The sequence below is a fragment of the Aristolochia californica genome, unplaced genomic scaffold (assembly GCF_029961685.1).
Source record: "Aristolochia californica isolate CCGP_79_NKW_82.1479 unplaced genomic scaffold, dmAriCali1.0.hap1 SCAF_6, whole genome shotgun sequence".
Taxonomy (NCBI): domain Eukaryota; kingdom Viridiplantae; phylum Streptophyta; class Magnoliopsida; order Piperales; family Aristolochiaceae; genus Aristolochia; species Aristolochia californica.
Window position 1 is genome coordinate 45,024,165 of NW_027182257.1, and position 27,515 is coordinate 45,051,679.

Here is a 27,515-nt window from a genome sequence, read left to right on the forward strand (position 1 = left end):
GACCTTTCCATTTTATTATTCTTTATAATTTTAAAAGAATCGAGAATCCTAAGTCGAACACGTGGCTTTTCCTCTACGGTAACCGATGGCTCGCAGCATCTTCCCCTCGCTCTTATTTATTTCTTTATTTCTTTATTTCTTTATTTATTAATGATCTCCGCGGAAATTTGGTATCGAATTAAAATCGTGAAATTCTAATCTCGCTTTATCCTCTGAAAAGTCGTCTCCTAACTACTCACTCACGTGCCCGGGTTTGACTTCGACCGGGTTACACTAATAGAGAGCGCCGATTTCTACTATGCCTTTACGACTCCGACCCAGGAAATCCGGGTGGGAGTCTGGACTGATTTTATTCATATTATTCTTGTTAATTGGTCAGGTCAAAGGAGATTAATTCAGATCTTGTTTGTGTGAGAAATAAAGAGGGCGAGGTTGTAATGGGGATTCGGTGCCAACATCAACATCACGAGAAAGACAGAGGGAGGGATGAGTGGTCGAACCGGTTGAACCAACGAACTCACCAAATTTAATTCCTTACCCAAGTTTTTGAAAGACCGATTCATTGAACCGGAACCGATTCTTCTGACAACTCTGCTTTCCAATTCTAGTGCCTGAGGGGCATCGAAGGAATACAAATATAAGCTCACGCGGGGCATTATCTACAACTGTCTTTTCTCTGGAATTTAACCTAACCTCGCTTACTTACCCGAGCAAGTCTGTTAGGGTTAAAGATGAAAAGCAATAGCGGAGAGGATGAAATTTCCTGGCCGGCGTTGAGAGATTATTATTTATCATTTACGATTTTTGTTTACTAATGGTCCTTGTTGTCTCCTCTTTCTTGGAGCCATGCCTCTTGCGGTTTTGCCTTCCAGTTTTCGCCTCTCCGGCCGTATTTTGATGATGCGAATCCGCATTGCTTAGCTTATTTGTCTGCATTTCGTATTGGAGCTCTCGACCTTTTTCACCAGAGGAGTTTTGTAGGGAGGTTGACGGTTGTTTTTGTTCGCCTTCCCTTCTTTTTGGAAGAGAGGGAGGCGATTCAGAGGTTTCTGCCGATTTTGAGCGTTTCTGGCAGTCTTCGCTTTCTTTCCCGCGAGAATTCGAAGGTTTCTGCGGAGATATTTGGTGTTTTGCTGATTGCTGCCTGTTTGGAGTTGTCTTTTTTGCTCAAGGAGCTTTTTTTTTGGTTTGCGCCGGACGTTAGGCTTTATTGGTGAGTGATATTCAAGGAGTTGGGCCGAATTTTGACCCTTTTTTTGCCTGAGATTCTTGAAGGCGCCGAAGCGGGTCGAGTATTTCCGCTCGAATTTTTCGAGTTCGCTCTTGGATTCTGAGGTTGCTTGAGATCTCGGTTTTCGTGTCGGGGCAAATTTGATTTTTAGAGAGATTTGGTGGAGGATCTGGTCCCATTTTTTGAGGTCGGCGCTGCAATGGTGGTTAAGATGATGAGATGGCGGCCTTGGCCTCCTCTCTTCTCCAAAAAATTCGAGGTGAAGCTCGTTCTCTTACGTATGGATGGATTTCATCATCTGCTTCCGCAGGAAGAGCCTGAGAAATCACCGGAGATGCCAAGATTAATGGCTGAGGTCCGATGGAAAGGTCCGAAGATTGCTTTGAGTTCATTGAGACGTACGGTTAAGAGGAATTTTACCAAAGAGGAGAGCCTTCTAAACAACGGCTCTGTGGAATGGTGTGAGGAGTTTCGTAACGTCTGCAACTTTTCTGCTTACAAGGAAAACGCATTTCTCCCTTGGGAAATCGTCTTCACCGTTTTTAACGTAAGTCTACTTACAAGTATCTTCGTTTTGATGTTTTCTGGCCTTCGATTTACTGCAAGATTTTGTAGTTTGTATGTGCGTTGTTATTTGATTTGGTTACAGACGGTGTCGTCGTATCGGATTTTTAGTGATGCCGATGATGTGTCTATTTTAAGAGGTCTTTCCCGTAGACTTTGACTATGAAAAGATGTTTATTTTCTACTTTTGTCTTGTTTTACTTCGCAGGATTACTGTAAGTAGTGATGCGTTTTATTTAAAATTTTGGTGTAGAGGTATATTTATTTATTTTTATTTTTTGTGCGTTCAGATTTGAGGATTTCTTAGTTCGATGCTGAATGATTTTGTCCTTTTGTCTTATCATCCACTTTTTAGTTTAAAAGTCATTTGGTTTATTTGTTCATTACAGAATAGGTCTACTTTTTTTTGTTGACCTGCAAATTGACTTAAACATGAACTCGAGTTGTTTTTCCGAAAGCATCTTTGTTACGCATGTCACTTTGTAAAAATGGTCGCTCGATTTTTTTTACTTCTTTATACAGAAAATGTCTCCAATTAAAAGGTTCATTCAGTCTCGACTCTCCTCCTGGCCTTTTACTTGTGCGAGGAAATTAACCGTATGGTATGTTCTAGGTGAGTTTCTTTTTTCTTTTTAATTGAATGTTGGATTATTTAGTTATCAAGTTCTTTCTTCTTTTTTCGCAGGAATTTGTATTTTTTGTCGTTCATTTGCTTTTTGTTTCTTTCTTATCAGATATGTCTTTCGAGAGTTTTTTATTTGATGTTGAATCACTTAGTTATCAATTTTTTTCTTCTTACGAATTTTCATAGTTCGTTGTTTATTTACTCTTTTTCTTTCGTATTGCATAATGTATTGGAAGCAATTCTATTTTGACCAAATATAGACTTTGTTCCTGCTACGGGAGTTCTTAAACAAAGTATTGTGAGCTTCATGTGATTTAATGTTAACTGAAAAGCACTAATCAACTCGTGTTTCAAATGTACCTCTACCTGGTGTCACTTCCTGTTTCACTTAGCTTAGTAAATCACGTGTTTGCTTTGGGGTTAGTATTATAGTAGTTTATGTAGGCAGTAGTGATTTTTTCTCTCTTTTCTGTTCCTCCATGATCTGGTTGTGATGCGATAGTTAATTCGATTTGAGCCTTGATGAGTTGGTCTTTCTCTAAAGCTTCTTTCAGAGACTGCTGATCAGGAAATTAGTCATTTACCTTGCATTCTGCTTCTTCTTGAATTTTACAGCTAGCACATCTTGTTTAGTGAGTTAGACTCCCATCCTCATATTGTGTTATACTTCAGGGAATGAACCAAGGACTGAAGAACAAGGTCCAAGCCATTGGCACAGCTTTACTGAACCTTGCAGAGTTTGCAGTATCAGCTGAAGAGGAGGAGCTGGAAATAGAAATTCCTGTGTCCCTTGTTGGTGTCTCCTCTGAACCACTTCCCAGTCTTCATGTACGTGTCTCCTCTATCTGGTGTATTAGCACTTCTTGGTTATATGGTATATGGATTCAGAGAGAAATTTCTATATGGTGACCAATGAAGCTGTATGTCATTCAAAACATTTTATTTTAAAAATTTTATTTTAAATAAAATGTAATTCATAACATTTTATTTTTTGAAGCCATTCAAAATAAATATAATAATCACTTCTATTGTTGCATCCAGTGATCCTCATTTAATCCCCCCTTGTGAAACGCCATGATATCTAAAAATTACATTTCACCATCAGGGAATGAGAAATTTTGTATCTGCACTACAGGCTCCTTATTTCTGTAGTATTACTTTTATGTCAATGGATTCATTTTGAGTATATTTTGAATTTCACAGTAGAGTTGATTTATTGCGATTATGCATTTAATAGCTCACAAGTAGGCTGTTGCTTTGTTGTAATTGTGCTTTCTGAAAGTCCAATCGCTTAGCTTGATCTCTTTTTCTGTTGCAGTTGGCTCTCAGCTTCTTAGAACTTAGGACTGCACAGGAATCGCCAGAGTCAGTTCAAAGAGCAATTGTGGCTGTCCCATTGTCACCTCCACCTGGAGAAGTTATTTCTTCTGAGAAAGATGAGCTTTCTGCTCTTAAAGCTGGTTTGAGAAAAGTGAAAATCCTTACTGAGTTTGTATCAACTCGTAGGTCTAAAAAAGCCTGCTTTGAGGAAGAGGGTAGTGAGGGACGGTGTTCTGCCAGAAGTGAGGATGCTGAGTACACGTATCCATTTGATACAGACTCGCTTGATGAAATTGATGAAGGAGAGTTGGAAGAGGGAAAAGAGGGCTCCAGTTTTAGGAAATCCTTCAGTTATGGCACATTAGCATCTGCAAATTGTATGGGTGGATCCTACTACTCTGAAACGATGATTAATGGGGAAAATGAGGACTGGATTTACTACAGCAACCGAAAATCAGATGTTGGTTGTGTAAATGCTGAAGAGACATCATCCACTTCTGAGCAGTCCAGATTGCAGGTATCCAAGAAGGGCATCCTTTCTTGGAGGAAGAGGAAATTGAGTTTTAGGTCTCCTAAAGCTAAAGGAGAGCCTCTGCTGAAAAAAGCTTATGGAGAAGAGGGTGGGGATGACATTGATTTCGATCGCCGGCAATTGAGCTCATCTGATGAGTCTTTTGCATCAGGAGTAAGTATTTTCATCACTTTTATGTTTTTTCCTTCTCTTTCTGAAGTGTTTGATAGGTTAACCTTTTGGAGGCCAATGCTATAATAGAATGTTTGAACCATCTTCACAGAAAATGATCTGAATCATCTCCAACGAAAATGATCCAACTTAAGGAGCTTTGATGTTCCTTGTTAAGTGATATATCCCTGTCTCTTTCTGAAGTGTTTGATAGGTTAATCTTGTGGAAGCCAAAAGCTATTTGTTTAATGTCTCAGATTTTATCCAGATAATCATTTTTAGGGTTGATTGTTAAAATATTATTGAGTTGCTAAGTTTTCTTTACTGATGCAGCATGAGTTGCCTTTTTGCTCTAGTAAAATATTATTTTTTGTATGCCTCCATAATTTGACTGTTATCAATTTCCGTTTCCAATTCCATCTTGTCAAGAGGTGAATCGCATTTGGTTCTAAGAAATTAGATAATTTGGTTTTGTCAGTTGCACAAAGCAGATGATGATGCAGCAGCAAACCGATCCTCAGGGTCAGAGTTTGGAGATGACAACTTCGCTGTAGGTAGTTGGGAGCAGAAAGAAGTAATAAGCCGTGATGGTCACATGAAGCTCTGCACACAGGTGTTTTTTGCTTCCATTGACCAAAGGAGTGAAAGGGCTGCTGGGGAGAGTGCCTGCACGGCTCTTGTTGCTGTTATTGCTGACTGGTTCCAAACAAACCAGGAGATGTTGCCAATAAAATCCCAGTTTGACAGCCTAATCAGAGAAGGGTCACTTGAATGGAGAAACCTATGCGAGAATGAAATTTATAGGGAGAGGTTCCCTGACAAACACTTTGACCTTGAGACTGTCCTCCTGGCAAAAATTCGACCACTGTCAGTGGTCCCAGAGAAATCCTTCATTGGTTTTTTCCATCCAGATGATGGGATGGATGGTGGGTTTGATTTCCTTCACGGTGCCATGTCTTTTGACAACATTTGGGACGAGATCAACCGGGCAGGGTCCTCTTGCTCCATGAGTGCCAATCATCAGATATACATAGTGAGTTGGAACGACCATTTCTTTGTATTGAAAGTGGAGCCAGATGCTTTCTACATTATTGACACACTTGGAGAGAGGCTTTATGAAGGGTGCAACCAGGCCTATATCTTGAAGTTTGATAAAAACACAGCAATCTATAAATTGCCAAACGAAGGGAAGGCAGGTGAGGAGAAGCCTGAATCTGACCCGGGAAATCAGGCAATAGTGCCGGTGGTGCCGAAAGAGTCTCTGGGTTCCAGCACAGAGGAAACTGGAAAAAGTAAGGAAGAAGAGGAGGTCGTCTTGCAAGGGAAAGAGGCATGCAAGGAGTACATCAAGAACTTCTTGGCGGCCATTCCCATAAGAGAATTACAGGTAGATATAAAGAAGGGCTTGATGTCCTCAACACCTATCCACCACAGACTGCAAATTGAGTTTCATATGACAGAGTTTGTTCAGCCAATGGTGACTTCAACTCCAACAAACATTTGCGATGACACAACAGCATTAACTTAGGAATGAGGATTTACTGTATAAACTATGGGTAGTGTATGTGTGATTATTGGGAATTTATTTCCTTAAAATTTTTTGGTGTGTTTGGGTAACGGGGGGGGGGGTCTGTTAATTTAGGGGAAATGGGCGTGAAGCAAAGGAGCCCATTAGAGCGAGTCATTTTGGGTTTGTGTGTTTTCTCACTGGGGCAGGGGGGGTTATAATGTCGGCAATGATCCTTTACGAGAGTTTGTTTCCTGTAAATGACAGTGGATTCTGCATCTAACTGTGGGTAATTGATATACAAAGTCAACTTCTCTCTGCCTTTTTTTCTTGATTGTGTGGAGTATGGAAGAGTATTCTTAACAAGGATATCTAGAAATGGTCGAATTCAATCAAGAATGCATGCGTGTTCACACCTGCATAGCTCTCAAATCTCCACTTCTCGAGGAGGTACTGGTTTCGTATCATTCTTATATTTCACTTTTTTTCTCACTTAAGATCTACACATTGAGTCTTTATCCGGAAAAAAAAAACAGAACAAACCACTTCCAACCAACATGCCATTTATTTATGCCATCTAATTAGTCAAAATGGGGAAGGATGAAAAACTCTTTAATTGATCATTCATGGGTGAGCACAGCCTCTAGGCCATATCAACTGTTAATTATGTTTTTACTACTTGAAACACCTAAGCTCACTATGCCTCTTTACTTTTTAGTCACGCTTTGCCTGGTAAATGCAGGTCCCAGATTTTGCCCTTTTTTTTTGGATGGGCAGCATTACTGAAGCAAGCGAGTTGGCAGCCACAGGTGTCTTCAACGGTGATCATTGCAGCAGCTATGACTAATATCCGCAGCACAGGCAGCCCAATACAAAAGCAATGCGCATGGAGTATCAACGAGACCAAAACAAGAAACGAAGAAAGAACCTGTAACTTGCTCGGATCGTCTTTCTTCTTTTCCAGCGACTCCTGATCACAGGAGACATCTTCTGATCGAACTTGATCGTCTTAAGTCCTAGTTGGGAGAAATGAGAACAAGACCAAGCGTCCCCGGGACATGAAAACAACTTTACAAGGAGGCAGCAGGAATAGGAAACTCTGGTGCGTTATGATCGCAGGAAGCATGCCTATCAATCTGGATCCATGCGCAGTTCGGTGAGCAGCAATGATTAAGAGAGACGGACTTTAGCGGGACTGGTTAGGGCGGGAAGAAAACGCTGTGTGGAGATATCGCCTATCTTATTTATTTTATTATATTAGATATATTAAATTATTTACCTTTTACAAATACCCTTTTTTTTAAATATATATATGCAAAAGAATATTTTTTTGTTTAATTAAAGATTTGAATAATTTTATGCTTATTATGGAAAGAAATTATATTCTATATAATTAATACCCTTTTTTTAAATATATATATATATATATGCAAAAGAATAATTTTTTGTTTAATTAAATATTTGAATAATTTTATGCTTATTATGGAAAGAAATTATATTCCATATAATTAATTTAAATAATTTAAAATTAAGAATTGAAATTATAATAAAATAAAAGGGTTATTTTAGAAGTAGGCCATTTGTAAAAGAGGGCTATTATAATTTTTAAAAATTTGTAACTAGTTTGAAAAATATTAAAATAGAATAAAGTTATTCATTTATAGTGACTACATCTTACAATTTTTACATGCTGTGTTAAAACATTGGCGGCGCAGGCAGGCTTCATGTGCCAACCGTTTACGTAGAATATGGATCCCCAAAATGGGGGCACGCCGCCGTTCATAAAACATGTCGTAAGTCTTCACTCTTCCCACACGTCCCAACACCAATCTCTCATTTCAATCGAATTAAATCCCGAGCCACCGACTTTCTACTTACTACAAATACTCCAATTCCCCTACAACCCCTTCGTACAGTCCTTATCATATGATATATTTGGACAGAGTGACGCGTACATCGGGCATCATTTATTTTCCGTTTGTTTTGGGCCGCCGGGGCGTGAGCGGGAACTCTCCCTTGCGAGCCAAAACTTGAAAAAAAAAAAAAAAAAAAAAAAAAAAAAGGAAAATGACGACCTCTGAGGATAACAAGCGAAATTCCGCTTCCGACGAGCAATCCATGGCGTATAACGGCCAGAATCTGGTTGATGTCGTCTCCGTCGATCTTCCCGCACCTGCTGGTTGGAAGAAAAAGGTTCCTTTTGGCTCTTCCTCTTACTTGAGCTTTTTTTCTCTGCTTTTTTTGTTTAACGCATCTCTCGTTCTTCTCGTGCGTTTTTCTATTTATACTGAAAAAATGGAAATTTTGATCCGTTGTAAGTCTGTTTCCGTCTGTGTCATTCTGTCGTTCTGAGTTGGTTGTTTCAGTCTGCTGTTCTTTTACTTTTTTTTGTTTGTTTAGGGTAAGAAATAGTTCCATTCGAAAGAAGCATGGTTGATAATTTCTTGTCTTGTTTCATTCACTTCGTGTTGTGTCGATACTGCTGGCGTTATGTACATTTGGCGAAGGCACGAGTGAGTAAGAAAAAATATTGGCTTCTTCATTTGGATTTCGTTTACGAGTTAGGGTTAGGTAAGCGATACTGAGGCTGGAAGTTGGTCTATCGCGCTATAAAATATTACCTGTGGTTGAATTTTCCTTCTGTCTGCTAGACGTTAACATCGATAGCCTGATGACCATCTTCTTATGGTTGTTCGGAACTCTGCTTTGTGATAAATGTAAGCGAAGATCAATCATCAGAGATAGTGCTCCTTAGATTGGTGATGGACGCCACGCGGTTGATAAATAATTAAGGCTCACGGTCAACTGTTTCCTTGTGTTTTTGTTTCGTTGCCTTGTTGTTTTCTTGCTACTTAAAAGAAACGAGATTCCATCTTGTTTTGCGTTGTTTTCATTTTTTTGTTCCTTATTCTTCTTGTTCTTCTGAAAATAGAAAACACCTATATTTGTTCTTTTGGTGACCACCAGACCAATGAATGTCACAGTAATGAAATCGATAATGTTGCTGTATATGAGCGGTTAGCTGGATAAAGGCTGGTTACTTGTACCTGAAAAATGGCCCCATATACACAAATTTGGCTGACAAAATACTTAATTCTCGTTCACCTGTGTCTAGCTCAATTTTTTAATGATTTACCAGCTCTTTCCCTCGTTATTGGAGAGAAGTTTCAGTAGTTTTTCTTAGTTGAAAGATCGCTGCAAATTAATTCCTTCTCTGAATGTCAGCTTGATATCCGGTTCTTTTATTGCCAATAATTGTGTCTTAAATGTGTTAGAATTATTTTTTGGTTACATCAATGAATTGTGACTATCAAGATTTTGAAATCTTACATGCCTTAATTGTATCGATCACTGTAATTTCCCCGTTTTGGTTTAACTTGTGTAACAAAGTAATTATTGATGTTATAATATTTGATTTTTAGGGATATATGAAGTTTTTATTTATCTAAAACATTGTAAATGTTGTCGATATGTCAGTTAGTTACCATCCCTTTGTCGTAAGGGGGTGGATGGATTTTTTGGCTTTAACATGCATTTTTTTAATTCTTGTAGGCTTCATGTATTTCAATATGACTGTGCAGGTTTTATATCTCTAGTGGTATCATGACGTTTGCACACGTGCTTTTTATTTTTCAAAAAACGCTAGTAGTTATCAGACAAGCTAGTTTTGGAGGACTAATCTGAAATGGGAAAGACGATACTCTCCTCTCCAGTGCTGAGCCTCTCGGCATCGCCAATACTATTACTGCCAAAACCTTTGCTATGTTGCAAGGGATTCACCTCACCTCCTTAAGCCGTTTTGACATGGTTGATGACAACAGTCATATCTTGGTATCGTATGAATGCTGATCCCCCCTTGGAGACTTCTCCCCAAAGTGGGAAGATTTTTGACACTTCTAATGATCTTGTTCTGACTGGAATCATGTTCCTTGATCTGCTAATTCGGAGGCCGATTTTTTTGGTGCGAGGGCATTCAACACTTGCTATATTAGTTTTTTTATTTTTATTTTACTTTTTTCTGTTCTGTTTTTTTTTTGTTTTTCCTAGCGTCTGCCCTCTTTTTTTGGGGGGCCCACCTGCTTTCTCTCTTCTATAAAATCCTATTTGCCTTTAAACAAACACAAGTGGTTTATATTTTTTAATGATTGTTTAATAATAAAAGGAGCTAATAAATGATTGAACAGAATCATGGAGGGCTACTGAAGCCAATGTCAGTGTTATTTGGTTAAGGTTTTTATAATATGATGATTTGTGAGACTTATGTAACTATTTAATCATCCATCAATTTGAGCATTGCAGTTTTGCTCTTAATATTATTTAGAAGGTATTTTTCAACTTTGCAGGCTTCTGTGAGATTAAATGAATTATCCATTGTTCATATGCGTGAGCTTAAGATTTTTTCAGGATCATTATAGAAAGTACTTACTGAATAGAAAGTCAATACTATCCGATTTTATACTTTCACTTGATTACTTTGAAGATATACTTGATGGCTACTAATTTCTGGATTTCTTTCCAAGTTTAGAATTGATGCTATATGATGAAATTAAGTAATATATGTGCAAACTTGAAGTTTGAAAATTTCTTATTGTTTCCAGTCCCATGTAACCACTCTCTCTCTCTCTCTCTCTCTCTCTCTCTCTCTCTCTCTCTCTCTCTCTCTCTCTCTCTCTCTCTCTCTCTCTCTCTCTCTCTCTCTCTCTCTCTCTCTCTCTCTCTCCTCTCTCTTCTCTCTCTCTCTCCTCTCTCACCTCTCTCTCTCTCTCTCTCTCTCTCTCTCCTCCCTCTCTCCTCTCTCTCTCTCCTCTCTCCTCTCTCTCTCTATATATATATATATATATATATATGTATATAGATTAATTTATTTATTTAATTGCACTTGAGAATCAGGCGTCAGGTATGGCACAGGCCCACATCATGGATCTGATTGGTACTTCTCTTTTCTCATCATATTGTCATCATTGTTGATCATAATAAGCTGGTGTTGCATCTGTATCATGGTTTCTATTCTAATTCATTTGCTGACATCCATGTCAAAAAAAAATTATATTCATGCTTCATTATTTCCATCCATTTATTTTTGTTGTTGTTTTATTCAGCAATTAGACTGGCATCACTGTAGTCTTCTACACGGCAAATAGTTGGCTTCCTTCCAACTTACCCATGCAACCTTAAATAAATCACTTATATCTTGTTTTCTGGTACCGCTCTTTCAGTATTTAATATCATGTTTCACTACCACTGAGATGTGGGTTGGTTGAGTATATGGTTCTTGGCATTGAGTGGCAGGGTTTTTTGGAAACCCAATATTATGAGACCAGGCCATTTTTTAATATGTATTGATAATTTTTTATAGCAACTTAATAATTACTGTACTGGATGGTATACCATCAAGAGAAGGAATCTCTGCTAGATGGTCCGTGAATTTGGTAGGTGCTAATGCTTCTAATTTTATAATTTCTTTTCCAATTCTTGTTATCTAATTTTTCTTTTTATGCATGTTTACTAAAATGTTATGAAGTTGAGAATAACATTTTTGATTTGTAGTGGTTATGGAGGTGCTATACCCTTTGTGATTTTTTATGACCTTTTTGGTTTGACCTGAAAATAACTTCTGTCAGGATACTGGTTTATGGCATAACCAACATCTTGAGGGAACTATTTGTTTGTTGCAAATTTCTTTTAACTTCTCCCTCCTTGTGACACATGCGTTAGTCATTGACATTGCTTTGTTGTGGCAAACATCAGATTTTTTATCCGATGTAAACAAAAAAATCAGACTTTTTTATCAGAATTTGTTGACTTGTTTATTTTATGTGTTATGTTGATCTTGTTCCAAAATTATTCATCTAATTTAGCAGTGTACTGTATTTTTTTTTTTTTTTTTTTTTGGTACAAAAGCTTTGTTTTTAAGGAAAATGTTTGACCTCATTCCAGATTTATACATCTACTTTAGCTGTCTACTATCTTTCTTTTTTTTTAGCAAGAAAGCTATCTTTTCAAGGAAAATGTGTTCTAGTTTTTATTTCACCTAGAACCCCTTTGCTTGTCCTTGTAATTTGCTATGACTTTCTTTTCTAATTTTCAATGTCAAATGCCCTGCAAGCTCCCAGCTTTCCTGTTCAAAATCAACAACATGCATTTAATCTCTCTACCCCATGTTTGTTGCTATCAGGTATCGTTTTTACATATTCTATCCCCTAGTTCACCAGACTATGCTGAGGCTTGCTGTTTACCTCATCTTTACTTGTAAGCATGATCACACATGTACTGTTTCCAAGATGGAAACTTGTGAGCACAGTCTAATGCTTATTCATGGTTAAACCAGATGTTCCTATCCTCTCTTTGTTTTATTTGGCACAGTTAGCTTCTGATTCCATCTGGTTCCAACTCCTAATAGTTTTTTTTTTCAAGGTCATTTGTATCAATCTCTGCTGATGCATGTGGACCTTCTGCTTCTTTCATATCGGGCTTCTGTTTGTTGTTCTTGATCTTTACTCCTAATCATTACGCCCAAGAGTGAGAAAAAAGCTCCTCATTGTAGCATTTGTTTTCTGGGGCAACTTCATATTTGTATATTTTTTTTTTTAAAGCTTTATCCCTAACACGATGCTATCAGCCATGTGAGGATGTGATGGAAAAAAAAATCATTGGATTTATTTTACTGGGACCAATAATGTATTTTAATTGAGTTTTTAGGGGTGCAATTGCCATTGTGAACTAGATCATTGACTGTGTGGCTTGGGAGTGCCACTCTAGGCCATGATACTGGGCTTGCAGATTTTGACTTTTTTTTTTTGAGGACATTAAATATGTGGTTGGCAGAACCAAACTTGCGTGGGAGGAGCCCGCATGATTTCTAGTTGTTGATGTTGGGTCTAGGTTCATTTTAGAGGTCTCTTCTCAAGTGATAAATGCATGATTAGTCCTGCTCCATATAGGACATTGTTCATAGCAGACAAGCCCAATACCACTCCCTTACTACTGCCTCCTTACAATGTGTCTGATTTGATTAAAAATGTCTTGATAAATTTATTTGATTGCTGCCAGAAAGTTCAGTGATGGTTACTATTTTTTTAAAGGGCAATGATGGTTATGAAGGCATTTGCTTCTTTTGCACTACTAGATCCCAACTTGTTTAATGTTGTCACATTTTATCTTTTTCCTTTTTTTTATGTGTGTATCAGTTTATTCCAAGGAAGGTGGGTACACCCAAAAGGAACGAGATAGTTTTCACATCTCCAACTGGTGAGGAGATTAAGAGCAAGAGGCAGCTGTATCAGTATCTCAGATCCCACCCTGGAGGCCCGTCTTCTTCAGATTTTGACTGGGGAACTGGTACTCTCTCTCTCTTAGACACATACACACTACACACACACATACTACATACACAAACACAATATTTCCTGATTCTACTTTTTGTCCAAACAGGAGACAGCCCAAGGCGTTCCCCAAGAATAAGTGAAAAGCTGAAAACATTTGAGACACCTGAACCTGAACCATCGAAGAAGAGACAAAGAAAATCAAGTCTGAAGGAGGTCAAGGAGAAAAATGATGGCAAGGAAGATCAGAAGATGGAAGAAGAAGACATAGATGTTGAAGGACAAAGTGAAGCCCTTGAAAAGGAGAAAGAAGATGAAACTGAAGCTTCTGTAGATAATAAAAAGGATGGTAAAAAAAAAACTGAAGCTTTTCGAAAGGGGAAAAAAGATGGTGGGGAAACAGTAGCTCCTACTGGGGAAAGAAGTGGCAGTGATGTGGTTATTGAAAATCCTGTAGAAGAGAAAAAAAATGAAGAAACTGATGTTCAGGAGGAGCCTACTGCTGTTGTTAGTATGGGTGGTGGAATGGAGGATGCAAAGAAAAGAGATGATGAGGTCAAAGGAGAAGAGACTGTTCCTAGTGAAGAAGGTGCTGTTGATGGAGAGACCAAGCAACAAGACGAGACTATGGCAGAAATTTTAGAAAATAATGAACAAAAAATAGTAGCAAAGGAGGATAATTCCAATGAAAAGCAGGCAGAGGAGCTGAAAGAAGAGAAAGAACAACCGGAATCTGACATGATGATAGAGGTCAATACACAGGGAGGACCAGAAAAAAAGGAAGATCAGCCAATGGAAAACAGCAGCCACTGGGATATAGAATCGAAACCATCACACCAGTCTGCTATTAGTTGTGAGGATGGAAAACATCCATCCAAAGCATCACCTCCTGTTAGCTGCTGAAGAAATAAAACTATTGTTGTTTAACAACTTAAAATGTATCTTTTTTTTTTTTTCGGCTAAATTTTGACTTTATGAGGACATCTAAGTGAGGCGAGTTCTGATTATGGCCTTGTGGCTGCAGTAATCTCACAAAAGTGTTGTAATAATTATCATTGACATTGTTCAGGATATTAGTGTTGTGACCATGTCTGTGCCCTGATGTGAACACATGCTACTTAAACAGCTGGCTGGGATCTACTACAATGGTACTCTGTTTAGAATGACTCTTCTTTTACGCAACTGCAGTCTTCCCCTTTCTTCTTTTCTTTTCATAAAAAATGATTTCATTTTTCTTTTTTGAAGATCAACTTCTTCAGTGATGCTATAGAGCTTGTGGTGAACGCTCTTAGAACATGACATATATTTCCAAGAAGCACCGTCGTCTGATGGTGTACAGAAGGAAGAAGTGAAAGAGCGAAGCAGGCAAATGGGTTACCCGTTTCTCAAGTGACCAAATATTAAATGCAAGAAAAATATTGAAAAGAACCCAAAACATCTCGAGTCAATTACAGCAAAGAACAAGAAAAGATGAACAAAAACGTTTTTTAAGAGCAGATGGGGCATGTGATTAATCCGTTTTCATTGCAGTTGGGACATGAAACGAAAAATTCCTGCTCGCTAGTGGCGAGCTTGTGACTTCCATTGCAATCAGAACACATCACAAACCTCAAGCCACTGCACCCATCACAGGTACCTCCAAACCTGTCAAGAGGAATATCTGCTACAAGAAGCCGCAGCTTCCCTCGCTCATGGAGCCCCAGCACCTCATCTGCCCCACCAATATACCTTCCCTTGATAAAGAGTCTAGGTGGGACTGCTCTCCCACCCATGATCCTCCACAACTCCTCCCTGAATTCCAAATGCATTGAAACGTCTCTCTCATGGTACAGGACTTTCAAGCTCCCCAAAAGAAATTTGATGCTTTTGCAGTCTTCAAATGTCTTTCGGATTCCTCTAATGGTCGTGGTGTACAGAATCACCGAATGGATGCCTCCGGGGGGGCACCGTTCTTCGAATTCTGACAGAGGATCCTCAGAAGATTCATCATCGTCATCTTCTGGAAGAAGTTCTGCTTCGTATCTGCTTCCTCTTTGTGGCTCATGGGTGAGTTTGTTATCCATCACAGCCTGCTGGAAGGCCGCAAGCAGGCCGGGGTCGAACAGGCAGCCGGAATTCAGGTCGGGATGCCTGAACGACAACGCGAGTTCCGATAAAGGGGCCTTACGGACATTACAAGTTTCCATGTCCATGTTCTCCTTTCCAGAGGTCGGCATTTTGGGTCGGATATTTTCTTTGTCACCGCAGCTGGTAAGCACAGCGTCGTCATCCTCACCGAGGTCTCTCATGAGTTCTGCTACATCGATCATCTCAGGCTCGAGTGGTATCACAGCTGAAACCGATTGATTCTGAACTGTTTGACTTGTGTTCGGCACGGAGGAATCCAACAACCCATCTGCGGCATTTACCTGAAGTACTCGATCATTTCTCAAAGGAGCAATTGTACGGATTGATTTCAGCTTTTTCAGGATTCTTCCTTTTACCCCCTTCATCCTGCTCCTTACAAACAAAGCCGTGCTCTGGAATTGAAATAGAATGGAATCGAATCAACTCTAAAGTCGGTCTCCCCCTTCAAGAAATACAGGAATAATTCCAATTCCGACTGGAAAGAAAACTGATGAATGTCTGTCACGAGAAGGAAATCATTTTCGTTCATGTAGAGCTAGAAGGTGAGCGTGAGACTCATGCCGTGCCCCCTAGAATTCAGTTATTGGCAATAAAGCGACCGAAATTTTGGCGACAACGGAATTAATCCCAAGATCTAGGCATCTGATAGCGAAAAAATAGAAAGCAACCCTTCATCTACAGCTTATGAACATGGAAGACGGACTGCTTCCGTCAAGGAACCAGTTCTCCATCGGAAGAACGAACTTGTTCCATCCAGACGAAGTAGATAACCGCAAGAGGTTGCAGTTCCTGAAGCAAGGAGACTAAAGAAGGAGGAATAAACCGATGATGAAATCGACACGATACCAGGCTAAATGATCTTTGAAGCTCATGGAAATGGAGGGGAGAGAGGAGAATTTGAGACGAAGGGGTGGGTGGGGGAAACGGAGGAATGATAGCAGTATTCTTCTTTTAGGCTTCCTTTGCTTGATAGTGCTCTCCAACGGCTATAAAGCGCCAAGTGTTTTTAAAGTTGAATAATCAGGAGGGGGTAACGGTCATAATGCTTGTCTTCTCGTGCTTTTTGCTGGCTTTGGGTCATTTATGGGACCCTGCATTCCTGCAATCATTTTCACCCTCGGAAAATTCGGTTCTAACTCTTCTTTCCGGAGTCCACCCTCGTTGCAAAAGCTGGAGAAATTAGCTCACAGACCGGTTGGTGAAGAGTGTTTGTTCCACTCAGCTGCCAACACTGCTTTTACTGCTCGAAAATATAGATACTTTTGAATTACACCTGCTTTAGACACGAGCTATCCTTTTTCCATCGCCACTCTTTGCAACGTGGGAATGTACAGAAACTAGAACTTCTTAAAAAAAATTAATTTACAGGATTTAGGGGGGATTTTTTTCCATGAAAAATGCCAAAAAAGATAAAACATAAGAGTCAAAAAAATGCAACTGGAAAGTAACAAAGAGAAAGATAAACGTAGAAAAGAAACTAATGAAAAAGAGGATCAGAGTAAGAAAAAACAGAAAGAGAATGAGAAAGAGAGAAAAAAGTCACTCTCTTACTCTCTGAGTGCAAATGAAATGCTGCAGATACACTTAAAAAAAAATAGTTTTAATTCAAGACGCCTTCGTCAGTGGCCTTAAACTTCAAGAATCAGTAATCCAGCTGAAGAGAACCAACTGATCAAGCTTTTACCAGCTCATTTATTTAATTATGTTCGTGAAACATTATAGTTTCCAGGTGCTGCAAGCTTGCACTCATTGATTATATTTTCCTAAATAAAGGTTTTTTTTTTTTCTGTGCTTCCCATATATCCTGATGGCAGACTGACAAACGTAATCTGGTTGGCTTTCACTGTGCAAGCAGCATGGAGACAATACCTCAAAAACTTGTTGAGATCTCCCAGTCCTGCTTGTGTTCAATCTATTTAAAGGGAAAGAACACTGACCCCTGTGAGGAATATAAAATATATCAGATCGTATCACCCTACCTCATGCTAGAAAAATTATTAAAAAATGACAAATGAGACGTTGACGACTATAAATCATATTAGGCACCTCCAAAATTCGAGAGTATCGAGTGACGTGCATCAGTCTCACCCTCGTCTACACGGGAAACGCTATAAAGTGGGAATTATCTACCTGTTCTTTCAACAAATCTTCATCGTGGTTCAGAATTTTCCACACCACTTGCTTGGGCACACCTAAATTTGGGGGCAAATCAAACTAAACACCTCACTGAAATGCTGAATGCTCAATAAGATGGGCAAGGGCCATGGTAGTCAATTACAGACAACACGTTCACTGTGCATGAGTTGTTAATGACAGAGATGAGAAATATATGCATCTTTACAGAGAAACTCCCGATATATTATGATTCTTTTTTAACTATCAGCAACAGACGAGCCAAACTGGATTTTGAAAGTAAAGGAGATGCAAGTCAGAGTATGGCCATCGGGGCCCACCATCCTCATCTTTAGTGTATACATTCCCTGCATAATTATTGAGGACATCATATTAAAATTAACATTCTGGTATAAGCAAGCTGTAAAGCTATATTGTGTGTGTGTGTGTGTGTGTGTGTGTGTGAAACAAGTTCCACTCCTAGCTTCCCAGCCCTCCATATTGTCTTCTATCAAGCAAGCTTATGTCTTCTCCACTCCACACCCCCATATTCTCTCTTGCATTTCAGCTATAAGAAGCATTTAGTGTATGAAGCCGTCGGTAATGCATTGATGCAGAGTAACACTTGAGAAAGCAGCATGGTTTTGACCATTTGGTACGAGTCCAAAACATAAAAGGATTAAAGAGTGACATATTTAGTTCTCTATCTTCATTTTATTCTCTTTTTAATAAGTGACTGTGCTTGTCTCAAAAGATAGCCAACTACAGCTGGCTCAGAGGACAATACAAGACTTCCTTTCCCAAAAGAAAAATGCATGCAGAAACATCACAGACACTCATCCAATGCTAGTAAGTCCAAGATGTGATATAGCAATGGCAATAAGCTTCGTAGTGTACCAAATGAATCTCTGTAAACATAAGCAGACCAATCTACTACAAGCACAATTTCATTTTGCAATTAATTAGTATTTTAGCATCATTCATTATTTCATTTGCCAGTAGGTTACAGAATAAACTCAGTTTACTTTTGAAGAAATCGATTAAACAAAAAATTTAGACTGTACAGAATGGACACCTGATGCTGACGGCAAATGTTGTCAGACCAGTTTAATAACAAGACAAGAAACAGACACTGCAACTCGTTCAGTCCATCCATTCCAACTAGACCTGACAATGTTCTTGTTTGCCCAAATGTTCATCTTGTTTCTTTTTCTTTTTTTCAAGTGTTTCCTTCCCATTGAGTCAGATGGTTTGATGAAAACAGTGGCATATTTTGTTTGTTTGTAATATTTCATCCAGTTGTCGGCTTAAACCAGTCCACTAACCACTTCAGTTTTTATGATACTGGTTTAAAGCTACTTGTTCAACAAGCCCATAGTGTTCTCATACAAAAAATTACAAGGGCATAGGAAGTAAAAATCTGCAAAATCATTAGTGCAACAAAATATTTGTAGATATGCAAGTCAAACAATTAAGAGGAGAAAACATCAACTTACTGGTGGGGTGAATGCAGGTAAACTCTGGGAATGGGAGATAACAAAATCGCCAACCAGGATAGGGCATGATGTCTCCCCACAGAGTTTGTGGGTCTCCTTATGGATGAGCATTCCATATAAAGATACATTAATCTCCACTGTCCCTTCGATGATTGGTTTGTCTGTATCATGATGTCCAGAAAGTCCACAATCAGATTAAGCAATACTTTGAAGACTGAATATTTTGGCATTCAGGAACATTGCATCTCAGATTAGACATGCTTACAGTTAAAAGGGAATTTCCTTTAAATATTTGAAGGAAACATGCTTTCATCTGTGTTAGTCTTAACAAGGTAATTGATCTTTTTTATACACATGGGTACTAAAAACTTCAAGAGGTCAGCAGCCAAGTGGTAATTTATTCAGCATTGACTGTGTTCAAGGGAAGGATAACTTCTACACAGAGCATAATTTTGTGAATTCTTTATATGATTGGCTCAATCAGATTCGAGAAAAAGAAATAAAGTACTATCTAGTGTCCCTCCAAAGCCCCATTGTAAGGGGACCCTCTTCAGAAGATTTGTTCTCTTAGCTTTGCTTTGGAATATAATGTCAACCTCTTAAAAAAATTATTATTTAACGTGGACAGTAAAGAAAGAGTCAAAAGAAAAGGTTAATGAACCTGCTTCCCCAGTAACTGTTTTTTTCTGTTTTCAAAGAGGTGATGACTTAAAAGCTGTAACACAAAGGTCCTGGAATGGACGCAGATTAAAAATTGAGCTACATACTCAAGCACCTCATCCAATTGAAATGATAGACACCCACAGCATCAACTCTCTTTTTATGCATTTCAAATCCCAAATTGTTGGTTTATATTCAATTTATTGTCAAGCTTAATTGTTAATTAAAATGGCATCTCTGTTCTTGGATAGCTGCCTTCAATGTTCAACCTTAATATCAGTTCCACACAACTACTCACACAGAAATTAACACCAAAATCTAGAACTGGAGTATAACAAAATGCTGAAAAGACATAAATGATTCATAAAAAATTAGAAATTTGACCATACAAACCACTTTCATTATCATCATCAAGAAAAGACAGAATTTTTTACAGAAACAGTAAAAGTAAAATATTAAAAAAATTGTTTCAAAACCATATCATGTCAATAACAATTAGTACGCAATCGCATTGTCATGAATCAACTAAAGTTGAACTGGTACATGATTTACAATCATTGGTATGCAGGATTCAGTGGTTATTAATGGAAAAGACTAGATTACAAGTCATATTTTAATGAAACAGCTTAATTAAAAAGCTGAAGTTAACTGATAAGGCGAGGATAATAAACATGCAGTTCAGTTTCTGCAGAATGGGGTCAATAGCGAATCTCCAAAAGTCTCCAATTATTCTACTTATCTAACTGTTGTCCTGCAAAAGCATGCTTAAAAGTTTGTAACAGAAGATCCTCATCGCATGATCCGCCAATCATAGAGCCCATCAGGTCAAAAGGTTATGTGTTACCAGTCCAGATTCTACCTTTTGATATGCCAAAAATAAGTAATTGTGAAAACACAATGCAGCAAGAGGACATATCAAAGGCAAGTGGGATTAATAGAACCTTACGTGAGCAAGCTAAAAGTATAAAATGTATGGTTCAAAAAAAGAAAAGATAAAAAGAAGCCAAACTTGTCATATACTTCAAAGTATCATATTCTATCAAGTCTTAAGGTCAAAGGGTAGCAGCATGCCAGCGTAGTTAAACAAAATATTAACAAAAATCGCCATGACATGGATTTATAAAATACTAGAGTTTACCAGTCGTTGCAGAAACAGAGAAAGTAGCTGGCTGGCCACTAATCACAGGATCTGGAGAGATATCAACCGCCGTGACTTTAACCTCATAATCACCTATGCGATCTGTAATCATGACAACAAAATCCAAAAGAGAAGATCAGTGATGAGCGGATTAGAAAAATTCAACAACTATAAAACACGATGATCTATTTCTTTATTATTTCAAACGAGCAGCTCGGCCAACCATAAAAAAGACACCACGTCGCAAAATGGTTTTAAAATTAATATATCATACAAGTTTCAAGGGATGATTGTAAATTTATAACAAAGCAATCTGATTCCAAGAGACAGTTCGGAAACTGAGAGGTAAAGAGAAATCCAACATATAATTCCCCGATAACATTCCTCTGAGCAAAATAGTTGGTAACAGCTAAAAATCGAAACTCGTATTAAAGGCCAATAGTAGTTTTAATTTCTTGAAGCAATAAACTGTAGAAAAACAAGCCAATTGATCAAAATGCATGTGAAAATTAGGTTTTTTTTCAGCAGAAACTAACCAAGTTTTAACTTCACCCAATCCGATAAAAAAGAAAGCAACGATGGATTAGAAAACACAAAACAAGGGAAATCTTGATATCAGTAAAATTCCAAGCAGAGGCCACTGTTAAATCAATGAAGAAATAATGACTAATGTCCATAAACCAGAACAGAATTCCCCCTTCGACACGAAAACATAAGGAAAAAAAAATGCCAAAAGACCTCACCGCAGTACCGAATGCGGGTTGCTCGAGTCCAAGGCAAGAACACGAGAAGCAGGAAAAGAAGGAGGGAAGCGTAGGAAGAAGCTGCCATGGCTTAACGCGATGGTCAATAAGAGTAAAGAGAGAGAGAGAGAGAGAGAGAGAGAGAATAAGAGAGGAAAGAGCCTCAAACGGATAGTCTGATATTTGAAGAGAAGGGAGAGAGAAGCCCTAGAGGTGGAGGCTCGGGGAAGCGGAACTTGGGATCCAGGAAGGAAGATGCGGAGGGTTGGCGGCACAGGACAACAGACAAAACCAAAGAAGAAAGGATAAAAAAATGAAAGCAGGAAAGAGAGGAGAGGACAGAGGAGTTAGGAAGACTTAGGACAGTAACTTGACTTCTGTAACTCTGAGGGTGCAAGTCAGAAAATAAAATTATACGGAGATCCGCTAAATTCGGCAAAAATATCTTAAAATAACTTAAATCTGGATAATTATGAATTAATAATGATTTAATCCATTTCATGAAATGTTAATTAAGCTCCTACAGGCTACAAGCTACGCGTCCTTGTCTGCCGATACCTACGCCCCAAGAAACTCTGAAAATTTTCGACTGCCAGCGTCTTGTCTTTTACACTGATTTAGCTCATGCGATACGGTCCAAACTCAACGAGAGGAAATGGATCTTGTATTTATCAATTGCAAAAATCTATCACATCTTTCCTTTAAGATGATTTTTTCACAAATTCTTATTTTACAAAAATGAAAGGTCTATAGGACGAGGGATCTTACAAATGATAGAGTCATTAATCTTATTTACTATATAAATAAAAATCAAACTATTGATATTCTAACCAAAACTCTCAAATTTTATGTATTTTAAAAGTTTAGGAAGTTACTTGGTGTTTGTATTTCAAATTATTCAATTTGAGGGATGATGCGCCAAAGTTTGAACATCAATTTAAGGGAGGGATTATTTAAAAAATTAGTAATTTTCACATTAGAGTTGTCCTAGTCTTGTAAGTAAGTTTATTTTTAGTGCCTATTTTTCAATGTTGTTTTCAGTTGTGAATTAGTTTATTTATTTAGGCTGTTTTATCAATAAATGACAGAAAGTATATCATACGCTACATCGTTTAGTATTTTGTTTTTATCACTGGACAGGCCCAGCCATTATGCCTCTGCGAAGTGTGTGTCTACTAGATCTGTTCTTTGGCAAATACTGCCTCCTCGGCCAGAAGCTCTCAGTGGTTGCACACTCGATTCCTGCTCCACCTCTGCAACGACCACCACCATTTTCTCCTTCTCTGTCGCCCGCCTGTCATCCCCATTCAATCAGTCCTTCGGTTGATCCTACAAGTTCCACATCCGTACAGGATAATCTCCCCGTCCCATCTTCTACCCTTGCAACCAAGACAAGGCCAGTCGTTCAACCATCAGAATACAGACATGCTCTACTAGTTTTCATATGTGCGCCTTTTGTTTTTAAAGATCTTATTTTGTGGGTAGTCTTCTCTGTTGGGAAGCTTGAATTCTATTCCTTATTCGTGGCAGTACTAGACTTCAAAATGCCTCAATCTTCAATATAGTTGGTTGAAATGTAAGATAAACTGCAGCCTAGGAGTGGATATCATAGTTTTGTAATTATCTTAATCTTACATAATACAATACGATTTCGATGGGTTCCACAACAGAGCAAGCTTGAATCTTGGTTATTGATTGGCGAACGCATGCAAAAAAATTGTGTGAAACAGTAACGAAGTCGGCTCAGTCTGCGGAGTGAAGACTGTCTATGGAATCCATTAACGAGAATAACGATGCAAAACCCAGTTCCTTGCACTTTATCCAAGACTACAAAATGAAAACTTCACCGATCATTGTACCCCTCTTTATCCAGGCAGGTTTCTTTTCTCGACGAGCTGAAAGGAGATTTTTGGGGTTCCTCTCCTGCTTCCCTTCTCTCTACCCAGCCACGATAAAGTTACAGATGGGCGAAATGGGAATTCGTGTGCTTTCGTCTCTTTCGTTAACCCGACTTCTGGTAGACGAATCATATGCCTTCAGAACCGAAGTCCACTCGGGGAATTAAGTACGCCGAGAAATGGAACTAATTCTAGGTAGAATCAAAGAATGTTTATTTCCGTGGCTTCAAGTGATGCCTTCGTGTATATCATTTTTCCTTTTATTTCTTGTTTTCCTTGGTGCTTTTATCTTAATTTTTTTCGTCAGTGCCTCCTGGGAAATTGGTTAATTCTTCGCGGCTAAGACAAAAACAATCTTGAATTACTGAATGTGGGCTGTAAAATGTCACTAGTTTCCTTAGTTCAGTTTTTGCAGGCAGTTGGGATGTGGTATTGGCACCTCTGTTTTTTACGTAAGATGGTTAATTTCTTAGTCTTACTGGTTATTTGCTAGTACATACTTCAAAAACTATTAAGCAAAATGCTGGATTATTTTGTGTCTTGGAATTGGGAAAGGAAGTGTGGTTACAGAGATTTTAGTTTGACAGTTTGAGTTTAACGACCAAATTCTAGTCTACTTATCTCAAACGGATTCTAGATTTACAACTTTTTGTGTTTAAGTTTATGACATAAAAACTGTTAAGTTAGGGCAAGACTTGCTTTGAACTGAATTAACAGTTAGTTGGAGCTTTCAATTTCTCTTAAAACATTGAAACTATTGCGTGTGTTGAATTTCTAGATTTCTCAATTGAAGTTTTTACAGGTTTTGATTAAGTAAAGGCCGAGACTATTTGGCAAACCCTTCCAATGTGAGAGTGTGCCTGCTTGCCTATTCTGTGGAATGGAAAAAAGACTGGGAGTGCTTCTTCTTTGGGCATTTCTGGTCCTTGGGAGGAAGATCATCAAGCTTTTATGTATTTTAATTTATACCTATAGAACTGTCATTGAAGGCCCCGCTCAGCTTCTGGATCTTTTTTATTGTGGTACTAGTATATGCAGATTTTGTCAGCCATTTGAGGCACTTTAGTTTTACTTTGTAATGTACTTATTTTCACACCATGTTCTTACCTCCATTTTTGTGACTAAGGGGTGACTACTTGCAACTTGTTCTTGATATTCTTAGAATTAGTGCTAAGTTTTGCACATGAAGACATTTAACTTGCATTGTGAATAAATGTCTTCAGCAAGATCACATTTACTCATTTCCTCTTTGTGCCCTTATCCATCTGTTAGGCACTTCAAATCCAAGGAGATTAAAAGTGCAACAGCCAGCTTTAGTACATTCATGGGAAGTGATTCATAAGGAGCTTATAAACCGAGCTCAGTTCTCCGGGGGTGTTATGAGAGAAGTACCAAAATTTGGACCTGAAAATGATGCCTTCTACCAACGAGTGCAAACCCTGGGCCGTCTTCATCATCAACTTATTGTCAGGCTTCAAGGGCTTTCTGAAGGATGTGATAGGTTTAATTTTTTATTCTCTCAAAGTAAAGACTTTATATTTGTTGGACATCAGTATGTGTCTCTCCTGAATTCTTTCACTGCATCACAGGTTTCTTATATTTGATTGCATAAGAAAAGGTAGCTTTAAAGAGCATCTTCAAGGTATCTTTAGAAAGTTATCCAAGTGCTTTTACTTTTTTTGGATTCAATCAAAAATAATTTGACATCGTAAGATCTGCATAGATCCACTTAAGACTCCTTTGAATTGGCATAGCTGCTTGGGTAGGTTGTGCAGCAAGAATTTGTATCCTGAGATGTGTGAAGTCTCTGGCTCTTTTGTACGCTCTATGGTTCATGTCTTGGTAGGAATACAATACTTGTGTGTTTCTGTATCTGGCTCCAAGTGTATTTGCATGCTGAATGTTTTGTGAGTTTTGCTGTGAAAAGCATGTCGGTGGAACTAAGAAGAACTTTTCAAGAGATAGTTACCTTTTTTTACCATTTAAAAATAATAAATAAGATAGATAAGTACTACCATTTGCCTCGATTTTCAGCTCTCTGGCATGGTTGCTCTTGAGTCTGCTGGCAGAAATTTTGTACATCAGAGTTCGCAAGTTTGAGTGGGTTAAAATTATATTGTTGCAATGTTATTTGCTTTACCTTTGGGCCCATGTTTCCTATTTTGCTTGAATCACTTACATATCCTCTACTGCAGGTGAAATAGATAAGAAATTTAAACGCATAGTATTCCAGTTTGTTGTGTTGATTCTTGAGCTTATAACTGATCAATTTCTAGGAATGAAGACATGGAGGCAGTTGAATGGCTCCAAGGATCTGGTTTTACTAATTCCATGCATAACATAGTGGATGCTGATCTGAGCTACAGTCATGACTCTAATGAACTATTCAAGTCCTGCAGGTGCTTGGGTATCTGCAAAGACATGTAGAACCCCCTATTTCTCATGTATAGGATTTTAAATAGCTTCTTCTGGTTCCTTGTTCTAAGTTCTGTGAACTAAGGTTAGCTGATCTTAGTTTGCTCTTTACTGTAGCTTGATCTGATCTTCCAGTGATAGCTACAGCTACATCACATGTGGCTTGTGTTCTTGTAACCCAGATGCACTGTTGAATTACTTTGGTATCTGAGGGAAACATAATTTGGGGGTAAGGTATTGATGCACAATAGTTCTGCTTTTGGTGTTGGACTATGAGAGCTTTAATGAAACCATGAAAAAAAGAGTTAGGCACCCTTAGCATGGCTCTCTTAACTAATATCGGCTTGATGGAAGTACATCATAAACTTTTCTGTACTGCTAAATGGGTAAAGTATATTTTTTATTTCATTTATCATTCAAAAAGAAAAAATATATATTTTACACATCATTCTTTGAGCTGTTACCAAGTCGGTCATAATTTTTTTTTCATCATCTCAATTAACCTTACCAAATGAATAAATAACTTGAAAATTCAATGACCGTTAAGAATTTATCTATCTTCTCTGTTGTAATGGAGCCCTGTCCCTCTGCTTCCATGCCAGAGTTTGAGCTTTGGGCGTATGACTAAAATCTAAGACTTGAGGGTCTAACTCATACACGATAAAAACTTCCTTTTTCCTGTTTCCTCACAGCAATAATGTTAGTCCTTTCACTTTCTGGCAGACATCTTAGTCTAGATTGCTAGTGGAAGGAAGGTCCTAGAAAAATCAGCCTCAACACAGATTTCAGGGAACTACGGTGTGGAGATACATACTGAGCCACTAAGATTATTTGACGCTGAACCTATATGGATGTAACCACTGCAGAGTTCCTTATGTAGTGTTTGGCCCTGCTTCTATGGGAGTGCTTTTCATAGAACCTCTCTCCAGAGGTTATTTTTCTGTGAACTCACAACTGGAGTTCAGACTGCCAAACACCTTGATACTCGCAAACTGAGGTTCGTGTAATAGCAACTTTGCTGGATCTGCAGTCTACCGGGAGCCATCAGGAAACGAGGGAAAAACTTGCCCCTCTTAATCTTGCTCCAGACCAGGCAAAGGTTTTACTGAGAGGTTCCAAACAAGCAGTAGTAGATTATTATGTAAGCTGTTTGGCAGTTGAGGATCTTGCTTCTGCTCTCTTTCCTGCTCTTTCTTCTGCATTTTTTTACCTGAGCAGAATTGATCCATTCTTTACTATCAAGTAAGACAATATTATTAGTACATGCATAATAACCACACGTTGTAGGTCTCACTGCTGCTTCGGTTCTCATTGTATTGTATGTCTTTGGAGGCCTAAGCAATTTTGGGACTCTAATTCCATAGTTTCCTGCAAATTATATCGAGATGTTTTGGTTTCTATGCATCCAGTACTTGAGCACACTTCCTTAGATGTCATGAATATATATGTGTCATCATCATTACATGCGAGAATCTGATTCAATGCTCAGTGTGATTTCTTGTCATATAAGATACAAACCTTTTTTGGTTTTAGAAGAAAGAAAAAAAAAACAGAAGTAAACGAATTTTCATAATAAGGCTACTTGCTGTCAATGAGTGGAGATTTTACAGTGTAGAGAAGTGAGAACAAATTCAAGAATCCTGTATCCTGTTCAGCATGTCTCTTTCTATCTGCC

The 27,515-nt window shown here is 38.3% G+C and overlaps 4 protein-coding genes across 4 annotated transcripts; 2 read left to right on the plus strand and 2 right to left on the minus strand.

Annotated features, from left to right (window-relative positions):
* Positions 1–809: 809 nt before the first annotated feature.
* Positions 810–6,232, plus strand: LOC137934794 (uncharacterized). Its single transcript, XM_068779325.1, has 4 exons — positions 810–1,778; positions 3,093–3,248; positions 3,739–4,425; positions 4,901–6,232. The coding sequence occupies exons 1-4, from the start codon at positions 1,431–1,433 to the stop codon at positions 5,948–5,950; spliced, it is 2,241 nt and encodes a 746-aa protein (XP_068635426.1). The 5' UTR covers positions 810–1,430; the 3' UTR covers positions 5,951–6,232.
* A 1,544-nt stretch (positions 6,233–7,776) lies between these two features.
* Positions 7,777–14,433, plus strand: LOC137934095 (methyl-CpG-binding domain-containing protein 11-like). The gene is made up of 3 exons (XM_068778322.1): positions 7,777–8,122; positions 13,117–13,267; positions 13,361–14,433. The coding sequence occupies exons 1-3, from the start codon at positions 7,997–7,999 to the stop codon at positions 14,152–14,154; spliced, it is 1,071 nt and encodes a 356-aa protein (XP_068634423.1). The 5' UTR covers positions 7,777–7,996; the 3' UTR covers positions 14,155–14,433.
* Positions 14,434–14,649: 216 nt separating this feature from the next.
* On the minus strand, positions 14,650–16,412 carry LOC137934096 (uncharacterized protein At3g28850-like). The gene has a single exon (XM_068778323.1). The coding sequence runs from the start codon at positions 15,741–15,743 to the stop codon at positions 14,739–14,741; it is 1,005 nt and encodes a 334-aa protein (XP_068634424.1). The 5' UTR covers positions 15,744–16,412; the 3' UTR covers positions 14,650–14,738.
* Positions 16,413–17,601: 1,189 nt separating this feature from the next.
* On the minus strand, positions 17,602–21,856 carry LOC137934518 (phosphatidylglycerol/phosphatidylinositol transfer protein-like). Its single transcript, XM_068778912.1, has 4 exons — positions 21,528–21,856; positions 20,785–20,886; positions 18,987–19,147; positions 17,602–17,858 (listed from the first exon to the last, which is right to left on the minus strand). The coding sequence occupies exons 1-4, from the start codon at positions 21,613–21,615 to the stop codon at positions 17,751–17,753; spliced, it is 459 nt and encodes a 152-aa protein (XP_068635013.1). The 5' UTR covers positions 21,616–21,856; the 3' UTR covers positions 17,602–17,750.
* Between the last annotated feature and the right edge of the window lie 5,659 nt (positions 21,857–27,515).